Source organism: Eschrichtius robustus, chromosome 11 (genome assembly GCF_028021215.1).
Source record: "Eschrichtius robustus isolate mEscRob2 chromosome 11, mEscRob2.pri, whole genome shotgun sequence".
NCBI classification, from domain to species: domain Eukaryota; kingdom Metazoa; phylum Chordata; class Mammalia; order Artiodactyla; family Eschrichtiidae; genus Eschrichtius; species Eschrichtius robustus.
Genome location: NC_090834.1, coordinates 42,913,089 through 42,928,984, shown reverse-complemented (window position 1 = coordinate 42,928,984; position 15,896 = coordinate 42,913,089). Strand labels below are relative to the sequence as shown.

Sequence of the window (15,896 nt, the reverse complement as noted above, 5' to 3'; positions counted from 1 at the left end):
TTGTAGTAAGTTTTGAAATTAGAAAATGTAAGTGCTCCAACTTTGTTCTTTTTCAAGATTGTTTTAGCTATTTTGGGTCTCTTGCATTTCCATATGAATTTTAGAGCCAGATTGCCTATTTCTGCAAACAAACAAACAAACAACCCAGCCAGGATTTTGATAGGAAGTGTTGGATCTGCAAATCAATATTGGTAGTATTGCCATGTTAGCAACATTAAGTCTTCCAATCCATGACCATGGCATGTCTTTCCATTTATATAGGTCTTTAGTTTCTTTTAAAAATGTTTTGTAGTTTTCAGTGTACAAGTATTATACTTCTTTTGTTAAATTTATTCTGAAGTATTTTATTCTTTGTATGCTATCATAGATGAAATTTCTTTAATTTTATTTTTGAGTGTTCATTGCTAGTGTATAGAAATACAATAGGTTTTTGCTTATTGATCTTCTACCTTGCAACCTTGCTAAATTCACTTATTAGTTCTAATAATCTATTAGTGAATTCCTTAGAATTTTTTTTTATTCTTCCAGTTTTATTGAGATTTAAATGACATACAGCACTGTATAAGTTAAGAGTGCACAGCACAGTGATTTGACTTACATACATCATGAAATGATTAGCACAATAAGTTTAGTGAACATCCATTATCTCATATAGATATAAAATTAAAGAAATAGAAAAGAATTTCTTCCTTGTGATAAGAACTCTTAGGATTTACTCTCTTAATGACTTTAATACATAATGTACAGCAGTGTTAATTATATTTGTCATGTTGTACGTTATATTCATAGCTCTTATTTATCTTACAACTGGAAGTCTGTGCCTTTTGGCTGCCTTCATCGAATTCCCCCCTCCCCTTACTCCCCACCTCTGGTTACCACAAATCTGATCTCTTTTTCTATGAGTTTGTTTGTTTTTGAAGTATAATTGACCTACACAACATAGTGATTTGATATTTCTATACATTTCAAAATGATCCCTACAATAAGTTTAGTTACCATCATTAGGACTTTCTATTTACAAGACCATGTCAATAGAGACAGCTTCACATCTTCCTTTCTAATCTGGAAGTGTTTTATTTCTCTTTCTTGCCTAAATTCCCTGGCTAGAATCTCTAGTACAAGGTTGAATAGAAGTGAAGAGAGTGGACACCCTTGCCTTGTTCCTGACCTTAATATGAAAGCTTTCAGTCTTTTACCATTAAGTGTGATGTTAACTGTGGGTTTTTGAAGAGGCTCTGTATCAGGTGAGGCAGTTCCCTTCTATCTCTAGTTTGTTGAATGTTTTTATAATGAAAGAGTGTTGGATTTTGCCAAACACTTTTTCTCTATCTATGGAGGTGCTCATGTGTTTTTTTCCTTTATTTATTAATATGGAATATTACTTTGATTGATTTCTAGAAGTAAAACCAACCCTACATTCCTGGGATAAATCTCTCTTGGTTATGGTGTATAATCCTTGTTACATGTTTCTAGAGTGGACCAGTGCTCTTTTACCAGCTACAGCCACATCTCACAGGCCCTTTCTTTTCCTCAAAGCAAACCTCCTGTGGTGGTGCTGGATCACATCTCTGATATTAAACACTGGGGAATGGCAAATGCTCACCTGTATGCTAAACACTATTCAACTTGATTCCTCAGGGGACCCTCAGAGCTTGATGAGATCAGCCACAAAGACAGCTCAGGGGAAGCCCTGGAATGCTGCTGCTATTTTTCTTCCAGTGTGTGGGAGAGTCATGTTGGTGAATTGCCTGCAAGTTTAGTAAACTGATGTACCAGATCTTCTATGACCATGCTATTTCCAAATATGTTATAGTCTGGCATCAGATCACATATCCAAACTTTCGGCCTAGAAAACCTGGCTTCTGTTTGTCATTACAGCCAAGCCATCCAGATCTCAAGCCCAAACTTCAGCATCATTCTGTAATGTGGACCACCATCTATGGCTACAACTTGGGGAAGATCTGGCTCAAAGCAGATGTTTCTCCACTCATGATTTTCCTATTTGGTCCTGCTTTTTTGTTTTGCTTGCTTTAAAAAGACTACAAAAACTTCAAGAGAAAAGACTCTGAAACCCGAGGGATGAAAGCTTGTTATAGCTAGTAGCTGGTGGGATATTAAGCACCCTAATTACAGCACAGAGGCCAAAATGTACCTGCAATAAAGAAAAACTAGTCAGTAAATCATCTTGGAGCAAATGAATAGATGTAATCATAGTAAAAAATAGCTTTAGGTTTGGAGTTAAATCAAACTGAGTCACCTGAGTATATGGCTTTCTGTACCATTATTATGTATTATTGTTATTTGCTAGGTAAAGGCAGGAGGATACAACTTCTGAGTCCTCCATAAAATTTATAGGCCTTGAGGCTGTCATCTCAGCCCTGGTGCTTCTTTACTCTTCTTGGAGTGTCCAAAAGGCTGGTTTCAAGTGGCAGATTTTATCTATCTTCCTGATGAGCTTTGCAGACAGCTTCACATCTGGGCATAAAATGGTGTTTTCAATACACTTCTCCCCTCAATAGTCTGAGCTGATCCTGTTCCAGTTCTTGAAAAAAAACCAACAACACCCAAATGGCTACAGGATGTTCAGAACTTTCCATGCCCATGAGCTTTATGTCTGGGCCAACCAAGTCTTCTAACCTTTTGCTTCCCATCTCTGCTCTGTCCAGAGTATTCCTTGCACATCTCTGCCAGGTTGACTGGGGCATGACTAGATTGGAATGGTGACCATAAGCTCCTGGGTTGTGGCACTGTGACGCATTCTGTACGCTGTGATCCCAGCATGGGATCTGGGTCAGTCACACCTCTGTTGAGTCTGGGCTCTGTCGTTTATGTTTGGTTACCTTCATCTGTCACTTATATTTGGTGACCTTAAATGACTTTATCTCTGAATCTTTGTTTCCTCATCTATAAAGAGGGTCTAATTATCTCGAATATTTGCTTCATGGGGTTGTGATGAACTTTAACATTGGCTAGTATTTGTTGAGCATTTAAACTTTGCTGGGCGTATGTTAAGTGCTTCACATGAGTTTACTCATCTAATTCTCACAACAAGTCTATGGGATTGATATTATTATCATTTCCATTTTACAGATGAGGAAACTGAGACTCCAAGGGTAACTCATCTTATTTAAGGTCACATAACTATTTTGTGACAAAGATGCATCAACACCTACATCTTTCTGATTCCAGAGGTAACCTCTTAGCCAGATAATGGGATGACATATGCAAAGCACTGAGAACACAGTAGGCACTCAAAATAAGCTACTTGCTATGATAAATAGAATATATGGAGTGTGGTGAGATTGATACTTCTTTAGCTTCTGGGGATGACCTAATGCCCTGAGGAGAAAAGCCAGAGACTCACCTTGATCCTTGACACTCTTTTAAAAAAATTTTTTTTATTGGAGTATAGTCAATTTACAATGTTGTGTTAGTTTCTGGTATACAGCAAAATGATTTAGTTATACATATATGTATGTATATATATTCTTTTTCATACTCTTTTCCATTATGGTTTATCACAGGATATTGAATATATTTCCCTGTGCTATAGAGTAAGACCTTGTTTATCTATTTTATATATAGTAGTTTGTATCTGCTACTCTTTCTTGTATCTTCTGTCCTAGTGATCATCCTACACTCCTTGGAAAAGGAGAAGACCACTCTGTAGGAACATGACTACTTCCTCGTAAAGATAGCACCTGGCTAGCTCCCCTGAGGGATGAATAGAAGAAGAAGTAAATGAGTAGAGCAAAATATTTAATCAGACCCTGCTGGAGAGAGGTGATTGTGTGATTGGGCTGGAAGAGATATATATAGAGTTCAGTTTATGGCTAGGGTTGGGTTTTCCACCCACTGCCTATGGAATGAGGTTGGGCCTAATGAATGTTTGCAAAGAGTCTTTGAAATTTCTGAGATGAAAGGCCACACCCCGCCTTTCAAGGAGCTTTGCTAGTTCTCGTTGCTCTGTTTGTCTGCTCTTGGGGATGGAGGGCAATTAAATAACCTGTGAACATCAAAGGTGTGTTACATCATACAGAGATGTGTTATCCTCACTACCTAACTCAGTGTCCCTTATGTATGATGGGAGCTCTATAAATGTTTCCTTTCTTTATGAGGATGGGACTCTTCTGGCTTTCCTCACTGGCTCTGGTTTTCTTCGTTCAGCTAATTCCCTCTTCTGTTAATTAGGTATGCAGTTATGAGGTGCCATGCATGTTCATGTGGGGAGTGGTGGAAGGATAGAGGTGGTGAAAAGGAGAGGAATGGAGCATTCTTCTTCCTCTTTTGTGTGCCAATCAGAGCATATAATGGTCAGTGCATGGGAGTTCCTATCACTCGGGGCAAGTGTGTGTGTGTTGGTGTTGGGGCGTGAAATGAAAACCAAACACAGAACAACAATAAGGTTCCCAGCTCTAAAGAGGTCAAAATTCAGTGCTACAGTGAACATTCTCCTGAAGGGCCTGTGGACCTGAGCTAGGCATTTGGACCAAAGTTGAATTCTCAAGAAACCAGGTCTGGGAATGGGTTTGCACCTCTGAGGCAATGCCTGGGAGAATTCCATGCACCTCTCAGAAGCCATGGCACTTACTTGCCCAAGGTAGGCCCAGGATTAGATTAATTATATATATATATATATTTTTTTTTTTACTGTTTCCACTGGCTGAGCAATGTCATTGTTGATAGAAAGACTCCCTGGGTGTCCCAGGCCTTCATTTCTGGCAGTTCTCAGATTTTATTCATCATGACCATTGGTGAGGCTCTCCATTGTCCTTAGTTTGCCATTTGGGTTGCCAGACAGCCCAGCATGTCCTCCCTGCAGGATTTCAGATGACATGCTATCTGTGTTCAGCCAAGTGAGGTGGCTGGGCTAGTTGGCTATAATGATGTGGAGCTACAGGTGCTCTGTGCCTGCTTGGGGAGAGTGTGGAATAGTTTCTGAATTTTCCCCAGAAAGTTTACACCATCAGCCAATCTGATAAACTCATTTGTGCGAAGGGCCTCCTGGTGTGGTGGGCAGACTTCTGGATTTTAAGTCAGAAGACTTGGGTATAAATAATGGCTCAGCTTCTTACAAAGCTGCATGTGAATTGACCACCTCTCTGAGCCTTGCTTTCTTCACTTATAGACATGGGTATATTCATATCTCTCTTTTCCACAAGCTGTTTTGTGGATCAGTGGGATAACGAATGTGAATGTAAGGGGCCATATGGAGGAAGGGATTTGTGAATAGTGTTGGGAGGGGGTTAGAGGACTAACCAACATGCCAGCTCAAGTCAACATTTTAATTACATTTTCTGGAGAAAGCACCATTTCTTTCATTATCCAATTCAGAGGAACTCCATTTCAGGTGACTCTCAAATCACATTGCTAAGAATCCAGTGCCTAGAATAACAGGTGATATATGATAAGCACTCAGACAATCGACTGGGTGACAGAATAATTGGGTGTCTAATGAACTGTGACAAGTAGATACCTTCTGGGTATTGTGGGGAGCATTTATTTACTGGTCTTAAAAGCATACCTTTAAGTACAGGAACTCAGATCCATTAAAGATAAAGGAAGCTCTAGGTTGCTCAGTAGCGAAGTAAAAAAAATACTACTACATTATGTATTATATCAATAGATTACAAACCCAGTATTGTTTTTTAATTTCAAAATAACTGTGTCAGTTATTGAACTATTGTCTCTGAGCTGCAAGCCTACTCTTCTCTACTTGGCTCTGGGGCTGGGGCTCTACAAATCACCTTTCGGCAAAGCTCCTTTGCCAGCTGCTCTGGGTAGCGCCGGTAGGGGGCGCTAGAGGAGGGCTGGAAGAGGAAAAAGGGACATGGCCATGGCCCTATCTACTTGCTTCTGGTGCCTCTCAGCATTGCCCCAGCAATGCTTCTTCTTCACCTCGACCGGGCCAGTTTGTTCCAATCAGCAGGTGAATCCAATTTGCAGTTTTCCCAACGTTTGCAGAATCAACCTCATGGCAACACTCTCCCCACCTGACCTGGGCCATCAACTCCAGTTGGCCAGTGCCTCCTCCTCAGAGGTCTGGATCCCAGCCCCAAGGCACCTCTCCTGCAAGCTCCTAGGTTTTAATCATTCCATCCTCTTCTCTTTGTTTATGCACCCTAGGGGTTGAAGCTTCATTTTGCACTTGTTACCTCTGTTATATCTTAGTTTTCTCTTTTTGCCTTTTCAGGTCTTCAAACCTAGCTAACTTTTTTTTTTTTTTTTTGTATCTGAATTCTTTTACTTAGGATAATTTTTTTAATTTATTTTTTTTTATTGAAGTATAGTTAATTTACAGTGTTTCAGGTATACAGAAAAATTTTTCAGTTATAGATATATTCTTTTTCAGATTCTTTTCCATTATAGGTTATAACAAGATATTGAATATAATTCCCTGTGCTATACAGTAGGTCCTTGTTGTTTATCTATTTTATATATAGTAGTGTGTATCTGTGAATCCCAAATCCCTAATTTATCCTTCACCCACCCTTTCCCCTTTGGTAACCATTAGTTTGTTTTCTATGTCTGTGAGTCTATTTCTATTTTGTAAATTAGTTCATTTGTATCATATTTTTAGATTCCACGTATAAGTGATATCATATGACATTTGTCTTTCTCTGTCTGACTTACTTCACTTAGTATGATATTCCATATGTCCATCCATGTTGCTGCAAATGGCATTATTTTATTCTTTTTTTATGGCTGAGTAATATTCCATTTAGCTAGCCATTCTTTATTTTAAATCATCTCAGTTCAAATAACTGGTATGGTAGTTGATGTGGTGTGGACTGCACTCTAATGGATACCCTGAGTCTTAGAAAACCTTCAGAGCTCTAATGAGAAGTCTCTCCCTCTGTAGTGGTTGGTGGGTCCTCTCTGGGTAACCACCTTTCTGGAAGGGAGGCATAAGGTGCAAGGAGCAGTTAGATACATGAAGAGGCACTGCTTGTTCCTGAACATTTGGAGAGAACATTTGGCAGATCTTTTTGTGGGGGATGGAATTACAACTATCTCTCTTCTGGTCCTTAGAACTTTTTCTCTAGGACTTTTAAAATAAAAAGCTGGAAGAGACATTAAGGATCACTTAGTTCAATCTCTTCATTTTATAGGTGAAGAAACTAAGGTCCAGAGAGGTTGGTATTTGCTTAAGTTCAGTTAATTAGAGCCATTGTCTGGACAAGAACTCACATCTCTTGTTGCTTATTCCTGTGCATTTGTCACCATATCATGCTGTACTTTAGTTATAAACTCACCTTGGCCCTGCATGGGCTGATTAGGTGAGTCTCAGTCACATGTGGGCCGTAGAGGGTAGTTGTACTTTCTGGAGTTATTAGGCATAAGATATGATTCTTTGGGGCTGCATTGAGACATGGGCCTTATATTTTTTTTCTTTCTGGAAACCTCACATCTTAGCTGTCACTGGGAAGTGTCATTGTGAAAATGTGGAGGATATATAAGTTTGCTTTGCTGGCTTCTAAGTGTTGAAGCCCCCTGAGCCTCAGGCTTTGAATCTGTCCTTTAGCTACATTCATTTTCTAGGTGAGCTCGTCTAGTCCTGACTTTAAGTTCATTCTGTACTCCAGATTTATGTCTTCAATCTTGACCTTCACCTTGCTTTCCAGACACATGTAACCAACTGACTATGTATCGTCTCCCCAGGGATGCCAATAGGAAACTCAGACTTGACATGCCTGAAACCAAACTTTTCATCTTTTCCCCAGTTCCTAAGGCTGATTCTCCCCCAGTATTCTCCATCTCTGTAAATGGTACCACAATTTATCTAGTTACTCAAGACAAAAACTTTGGAATCATCCTTGAATTTTCTCTTTCCTTCACCTCTATGTATAATTCATCTGCAAACCCTGTGGATTATACCTTCTAAATATATCCAGAATCTAACTTCTTTTCACTTCCTCCATTGCTCCACTCTACTCTTACCCAGACTACTTTAGTAGTTTACTAATTGATCTCATGTTTCCACTCCTGCTATCTTTCATTCTATTCACAGAACAGCCAGCCTGGACTTTTAGAATTGCAAATCAGAGAACTAGAAACAAACATGGTGAGCCTTATGACCACTCCAGCTTGCTGTCTGGAAGTACTTTCCAGACTGTGTTTCAGGGAGGGAGAATCTAAGCAGAACATGGTGACCCTGCTGAGCTGAGGAGAGATTGGAGTTTGGAGAGGCTGAGGCTGCTAACATTTTAAAATCAGAATAATGAAGAGGAGGAACGAGCCCCTTGTGTCTGTTGCTGAATACCAAACCGTGCATAGGGTAGAACTCCATGAGGTCAGGCAAAAAATGGCTAGAGTCCTAGAAATTGAAAGATTCCCAGAGCTTACACCTGGAAAGCTGGAAGGTGTTTGTGTTCTAATCAGTCAAGGGATAGTACTACCGAATTCCTGGAGCATTCAGTATAGATCTCAAAAGGCTAATACCATATATTCATAGAGCTAAAATAGCCCTAGAGTAAAGACTACTTTAGATCCACACTAACAAAACTTAAAAACAAGTCTCAAAAAGATCAAGCTGGACTTCAAGTAATTTGTCAAACTGGCCAGAAAAAATTCAACACTCAATAATGTAAAACACTTTTTATAGAACACTTTTATAGAACAAAATTCAACACTCAATAGTGTAAAATTCATAATATCTAGCTTCCAAACAAAAATGACTAGACATGCCAAGAAACAGAAAAATGCAACCCATAGCTGTTGCTATTTTAGGGCCTTTGCATGTGCTGTTATCTCAGCCTAGAACTCTTTTTCTCAGATATCTGCATAATACCTCATTTCCTTTAAGTACATGATCAAATATTACCTCCTTAGAGAAGCCTTCCCTGATATACAAAATTGTCCTCATCTATCAATCTCATCCTGTTATTTTTTCTTATTCATAGTATTTTGTCACTAGATTACACGTCTCTTTGATATGTTTTTGTCTCGATATGTCTTATACAAAGTATATACTCAACAGACATAATGAATGATTGAATGAATAAATATGATAAAATATTTTAGTTCCCTTTGAGTAAGGCTAAATATGTTTACTTAAATATCTAGTAAATGCCACCAGGATTTTTCTATGTATAAAATGTAGTCTGCCTTTACCTAGTTATCTCATTAAATTTATACAACCTTATGAAGTCGGTATTATTATATTCATTTATAGATGCCATTGATTTATTTATCTGACAAATATTTGTTGAGCACCTACCATCTAATCTATTGATAGATGGATAGACAGATAGGTAGATAGATAGGGCAAAATATTCACAGTGTGACAAGCCAAGGTCAGGCCTACTACCTTACTACCTTGAAACCTTGCATATGTGCAAGTAAATGGCTTGTATAACTGGGGCAGCAGGATATTGTGAACCTGACATCCAGACATTAGAACCAGTGATGGGATCTTGTATTACTCTTGTTCTGGCTCTAAAATTGAATAAAAGGCAGCAGACCCTCACTTCCGGGCTTCCTTGACCTAGCAAATTCCTCTCTCCCCACAGTCTGCTGAGACCCCTGACCTTTGGGCATTCTCTGTGGGAATTGGGGAGTGTCACTGTCCATTTGCATCATTATGTACCCTTGATTTTGTGTAAATCCTTTTTTTAACAAACTGAGTTTATCCTCTTCTCACAGACTTCTACTTTCTGGGTTACCTCAATTAATAGTATCTTCAGTCAACTCCTTCCTCACTCTTGCTTCCAAACAAACAGTCATCACATTCTTTCTCCTTAATTTCTCTCATATCTCTTCACTTCTCTCCAACCCCTTGCCACTGCCCTAGTTCAGGCTGTTAACTTCTCCTGTCTGGGGAACCACAACCTCTTACGCCTTTATCTCCTGACTCCGGTCTTGCTCCTTACAATCAGTTCTCAATTCTCTAGCTAGGTGTGTAAAACTGATCACTTCACTCCCCCTTCTTACAACTATCTCTCTTCAGAATAAAGTCTAAAGTCCTTAGCATCACAGAGAGAGCATAGCATTGCATTGTGTGTATCCTCTGCATTGCTAGCTGGCAGAAGTGCTGGAAAACCAGAGTGAAAGCATCCCTATTGAGTCTGTGCTGCTATTCTCTATAGTCCTTGAAGCCGACCTTTCTCTCGTGGTCTATATAAACTAAATTGTCTAGAAGGAAAGCATGCCGGGCCAACATTGACAGCATAATGCAGTTAAGAGCCATCATAAAAGCCAACACCGAATGTTCTACAGGAAGCAAAGAAAAAGATGCTTGGAGTGGCAGGAGAAGGTCGGAGGAAATGAGGCTTAAGTTTAATCTTAATGGATGCGTAGTTTTGCAGGCGGTCAAGGTGAGACAAGGCATTCTGGGCTGAGCATACAGCATGGCACAGGGGCAGAGGTGTCGGATGATAGAGGGTTTGATAGGTCACACGCCTGAGTCTGGCTGTATCTTGGCACAGGGATCACTGGAGGGTTTTAGAATCAGTCTTCTGTGTTGAAAGGTGACTTTGGCAACAATGTGTGGGATGGATTTAGGTGGAGACTGGAGGCAGGAAACCAGTGAGGAGGCCACTGCAATAGGTCAGGCAAGAACTAATGAGGGGCAGAAACAACACCACCAGCTAACATCGATTCAGAGCTTACTGTGTTTCTGATGCACAGTAGGTTCCCATTTTAGCTCATTTTATCCTAACAACATTCCTAGGAGGTAAGGAAACTGAGGCAGTTTGCCCAGGGTCGCACAGTCAGGGACGAAGCTGAGATAGAATGCCAGGTAGTAGCCCAAAGCTTATGTCCCACAACGAAGGGGATGGATTCTAGAGTGTAGGATATTAAGTAATTAAAGGATAAGTTCCCAGTTTCCTCCCACAACAGTCCAGCTCAGAGTGCTTGATTTGACTTGTGAGAGGGTCACCAGAGGCCCATCCAACTTCCCCTGGGCATGAAGGACAGGAGTCAGGCCAGCTGCAGTGGCAGCTGGGCTGGTTTTGTACTTCCTCTGAGCTTGGCTTGTTTTGCTGCTGTCTCGTCATACAAAAATGTCACTGGATTTGAATTATGAGAGTCATTATAGCAGGCTGGTGCCAGCATGATGCATGACCAACACGCTCTCCAAATGAGAAGGAATGCTCCCTATGGGCTAACTTTAGGGCTCATATGGCTAATTAGAAGCTACAGAAAATGTCAGCATTTGAGATTTACCAGCAGCCTCTGTAAGGCGAAGCAGATGCCTCTGTTTTCTGTGAAGGACTAAATGAGAAGGAAATGAACTGTCACTCACCACTTACCACTCAGCAACGAGCAAAACTTTCAAGACCAAAGTGACAAAAAGGGTTTAAGTTTGTATTTCCCAGATTATTTCTACCTAAAAGAAATGTGAGCTAATTTTAAGCTTTAAAATCAGACACACTTGTCCGCTATTAGTGATGGCTGTATTATCGTGCTTCTTTTCCCCAAATCGACCTGATTCTGCTCCATTGGCAGTTGGATGAAGCAGAAGCAAAGCAAGCAAGACACCTTGGTCCTTGAGAATCTCTGTAAATGTGAGAAAACTCTAGCAGCTATTGTGTTCATACAATGGCCACAGGTCTTTTAAATTTTTCTATTGAAGTATAGTTGACCTACAATATTATATTAGTTTCAGATGCACAGTATAGTAATTCAGTATTTTTACAGATTATACTTCAGTAAAAGTTATTACAAGATAATGGATATAATTCCCTGTGCTGTACAATATATCCTTGTTCCTTATCTATTTTTTACATAGTAATTTGTATCTCTTAATCCCCCATGCCTATCTTGCTGTTCCCCCATTCCCACTCTCCACTGGTAACCACTAGTTTGTTCTCCATATCTGTGAGTCTGCTTCTTTTTTTTGCTATATTCACTAGTTTGTTGTATTTTTTAGATTCCACATGTAAGTGATATCATACAGTATCTGTCTTTCTCTGTCTGACTTATTTCACTATGCACAATGTTCTCTAGGTCCATTCATGTTGCGGTTTATAGGTCTTTTTGATGTGACAACATTCCTGGGGGCTTTGAACCTACTGTACTTTTGTGTCTTGTAATATAAGCCCATTGCTCCCCCCAACTAAATTAACAAAAACTTAACAAAATTTAAACAAAAATTAAATAGTTAAAATTTTTAAATTTCAGAAAGTTTTATTGGCAGCATTTTCATTGTGTTTAAACTTGTAGATCTCAAAAAATCACTTCTTTGCTTCCTTTAGCTCTCTGATCAAAGCCACCTTGTCTGAGGGGTCTTCCCACCCACTGAATATAAATAAATACTAACATGCCTTTACTCTGCCCACACCATTACTCCCTGATTCAGTTGCCCTGTTATTTTTCTCCATAATACTTAACAGCACCAATAAATGTGTTTGTCATTCATTTCTCCTTACTAACAAAAAGCTCCATGAGGGCAGGGACTTCATTTTGTTCACTGCTCTACCCCCAGTATCTAGAACAGTTCTTGGCCCATAGTAGATGCTCAACAAATATTTACGGAATGACTTAATAAATAACTCCTAGCCTACTTCTAATTACATTAGTCTAATGCGTATTCAGACTTCATGCTAATCTTCAAGCGGCATATTCAAAAGCTGTCTATTTCATTCATCTCCTTTTTCCTCATGTCTTGCTGGTTGCCATGTGTTTGCAAAGTTACAGCACTCCTCACATGTGGCAGAATTTTCTTTGATTTTGAGAATCATTCCTACTGTCAAAGGTCTCAGCCATTAGAATGTGCAACATTATCCTTTTCTTATCATTTTAACCTCCTTCTTAATCCTACTTTTGTTTCCATTGTAAAGATGCTCTTCTTCATAATCTTAGTAAATTCTTAGAATTATCCAATATGTCAGAAGGCAAAACCACTGCTGAGACCTCGTGTTGGTCACAGGCACTTTGGCTCTGGAGTTCAGCTTTGCTTTTGTGGGAGAGTTCATACCTCCCAAGTTCACAAATAGATGAGTTTCTCCACTCCGAGGGATGCATAGCGTTATGCCACTGTCCCTATTACCTGGCCTCCTTTGTGTGCCTCCTAGAGGCCTTAAGATGTCCAGCTTCCCCCTTTGCTGCTGCTGTTCCCTCTGCCTGGAATGGCCTTCCTTTCCCCAGCTCCAGCTTCTCTCCTCTCTGGGTCTTTCTCTGGTACTGGTCTTATCTTTTCAACCAGGTTCTGATCAGTGAGATTCCATGTAAGGAACCATGAACTTGGAGTCAAAAGTTCACCTCTGAGCCTCATGTCTTCTTCATCTTGGGCAACCACCTCTGAGCCTTGGCTTCCTCCTTGGTAAAATGCTGATAACCATTTGTCCTTGGACAATGAGACATGACTGTTTTAGGGTCAGATATGACCGTATAGGAAAAGGGCTTTGGAAATGATTCAGCTTATGCAAAGGTCCCAGACGTTATCATTAGAGGATTTTTGTGTGTTGTGCTTGTAAAGGGAAAACACACTCACTGTTTTCCTTCAGACTATTCCATACGATACTCTGAACGCTTCTGTACTCTGATCACCAAATGTGTGGTCATTTTTCCCACACCAGCCAATTCTGTGACACCAGTTGGGTGTCTGACAATTTAACTCAGTTCTGACACCACCTGGAGATAGCATGAGATCCCACAGGTTAATGGCTCAGTCTCACAAGACATCCCCTCCCCTTGTTGCCTGTAATTCCGACTACTGGCTATACATCAGACACTTCTATGCACCGTTCCTCGGTTTGATTAATTTGATAGATTGGCTTAGAGAACTCAGGAAATCAGTTTACTTACTAACTTACCCGCTTATTATAAAAGGATATAACGGAGGAAGAGCCAGATGGAGAGAGTCCCGGGGCAAGGTATGTGGGCAGGGTTATAGAGCTTCCGTGCCCCCTCTGGGCTGCGCACACCACTCTCCCACCAGCACCGCCTCGTGTTCACCGACTCAGAAGCTCTCTGAACCTTCTTCTTTTGTTTTTTTCTGGAAGGCTTATTGCATAGGCACGATTGATTAAACCATTGGCCAGTGGTTACTGAACTCAGTCTCTAGCCCCTCTCCCTTCCTGGAGGTCAGGGGTGGGCATTGGGGGTGGAATTGAAAATTTCAACCCTCTAATCCTGGTTGGTTCCCCTGGCAGGAACCAACCTGAGGGGCTTTCCAAAAGTCACCTCATTAACACAAACTCAGCTGTGGTTTGAGAGAGTCTTGTGATGAATAAGAAAAGGCACGTTTATCGCTTTTATCCCTTAGGAAATTCCAAGGGTTTTAGAAGCTCTGTGCCAGAAATGGAGAAAGACCGAGATACCTATTTCTTATTATCAATCACACAGTCTCACAGGGCTGCCTCTAGAACAGTATGGCCCATGCTAAGAACTTCATATAAATCCCAGGTGATGATGGGTGGTGGTTGAGTGACAGAGTACATTTCAACTATAATTGCAAAATGAAACTCTGCTCAGAACTGGCTTTGTTTCCTTTTAGGAACCTCAGCACCTGGGCCAGGGTGATGAAAGGGGGGAAGAGAAATAAGAAGGAAGCTGAGCTTTTAAAGAGCTGTGCATTCTGTCTGTATATACTACTTTGTATAATTACATTTCCGGAACTCCTTCCCTTTGCAGGTTTGGAACGTTTACTCATTCATTCTTTTGTTTATTCATTCACTAAACATTTATTGAGAACTATTATGCCCTGGGCATGATAGAATATGATGCATAAGGTACATCCTGAATCACAGCTGGGTGGAGCAATCCTGCATGAGAGCAAGATGGGTGCCATGACGAGATATGTCCAGGGGTGGAGGGAACACCTAGTCCAAACCAAGGGGTTACCAATTATTCTCAGAGTATTGTTTGCATGGAGGGTAAGAGGGTTCAGTGGGTGTGTGACAGCACGTGGTAAGGCAAGAAAACGTTTAAGATAAAGGAATCCATCGGACTCTGCTCTTCTATTCTTGAACCCATGTCTTCGGTCACTTTAGGGCTGAATTGCTGGTTTATCAGGGGTCAGGTGGCCTGGTCCTTGTCTCCATGACATGGAGTAATTTTTTTTTTAACATCTTATTGGAGTATAATTGCTTTACAATGGTGTGTTAGTTTCTGCTTTATAACAAAGTGAATCAGCTATACATATACATACATCCCCATATATCCTCCCTCTTGCGTCTCCCTCCCACCCTCCCTATCCCACCCTTCTAGGTGGTCACAAAGCACCGAGCTGATCTCCCTGTGCTATGCGGCTGCTTCCCACTAGCTATTTATTTTACATTTGGTAGTATATATATGTATATAAGTCCATGCCACTCTCTCAGACATGAAGTAATTTATTTAGACCTATTCTCAGCATAGCCTTGGAGGAAGAGGCCAAGTCAGGGTCCCTACATAAAAATCCCTGTGTTTCTTGACTGTGTCTTACTCATTTTAGCCATCTGTGGATAAGGTCTGATACTCAAACACAGGGAAAGCTAGTTGAATCTGTTGGGAAGGAAGAAATTTTCCTCTGCCCTTCTAGGTTCTTGTGGCTTAAGAATTAAATTGATAGGAGAGAGATTAACAGGAGAAAATGAAACAGAAGTTTAATAACATGTATATATGGGAGAGCCCCAGGAAAACTGAATATCTCACCAAAATGGCTGAAAGCCTGACCTTAAATATCATCTTTGGCTAAAGAAAAAAGATGGTGTTGGGGGTAGTGGTTTGGGACTTCAAAGGGGATGAAGGTAATGCACATGAAGATGGAAAAGCAAATGTTTGCTGGGCCACGCAGAGACAATGGGACACAGGGTGGATTCTGATCTCTAGCCCCGGCCTAGAGTTTCCCCACCACCCCAGACCGTATTCCTTGCAGATATCTCTGGTGATGCTGTATTCTGGGAACAGGCCCTCTATCTAAATTATTTTAGGCAGTTAGGGTGAAGGTCAAAGTCTCTTCCTCAGTC

The 15,896-nt window shown here is 40.5% G+C and overlaps 1 protein-coding gene across 1 annotated transcript in view; it reads right to left on the bottom strand.

Annotated features, from left to right (window-relative positions):
• Window positions 1-5,702: 5,702 nt before the first annotated feature.
• Window positions 5,703-15,896, bottom strand: part of LOC137772184 (transmembrane 4 L6 family member 1-like) — a 32,752-nt gene continuing 22,558 nt past the window's right edge. The window contains exon 5 of the mRNA XM_068556070.1: window positions 5,703-5,810. Coding sequence (XP_068412171.1) covers window positions 5,703-5,810 — 108 coding nt within the window. The remainder of the gene's footprint in view (window positions 5,811-15,896) is intronic.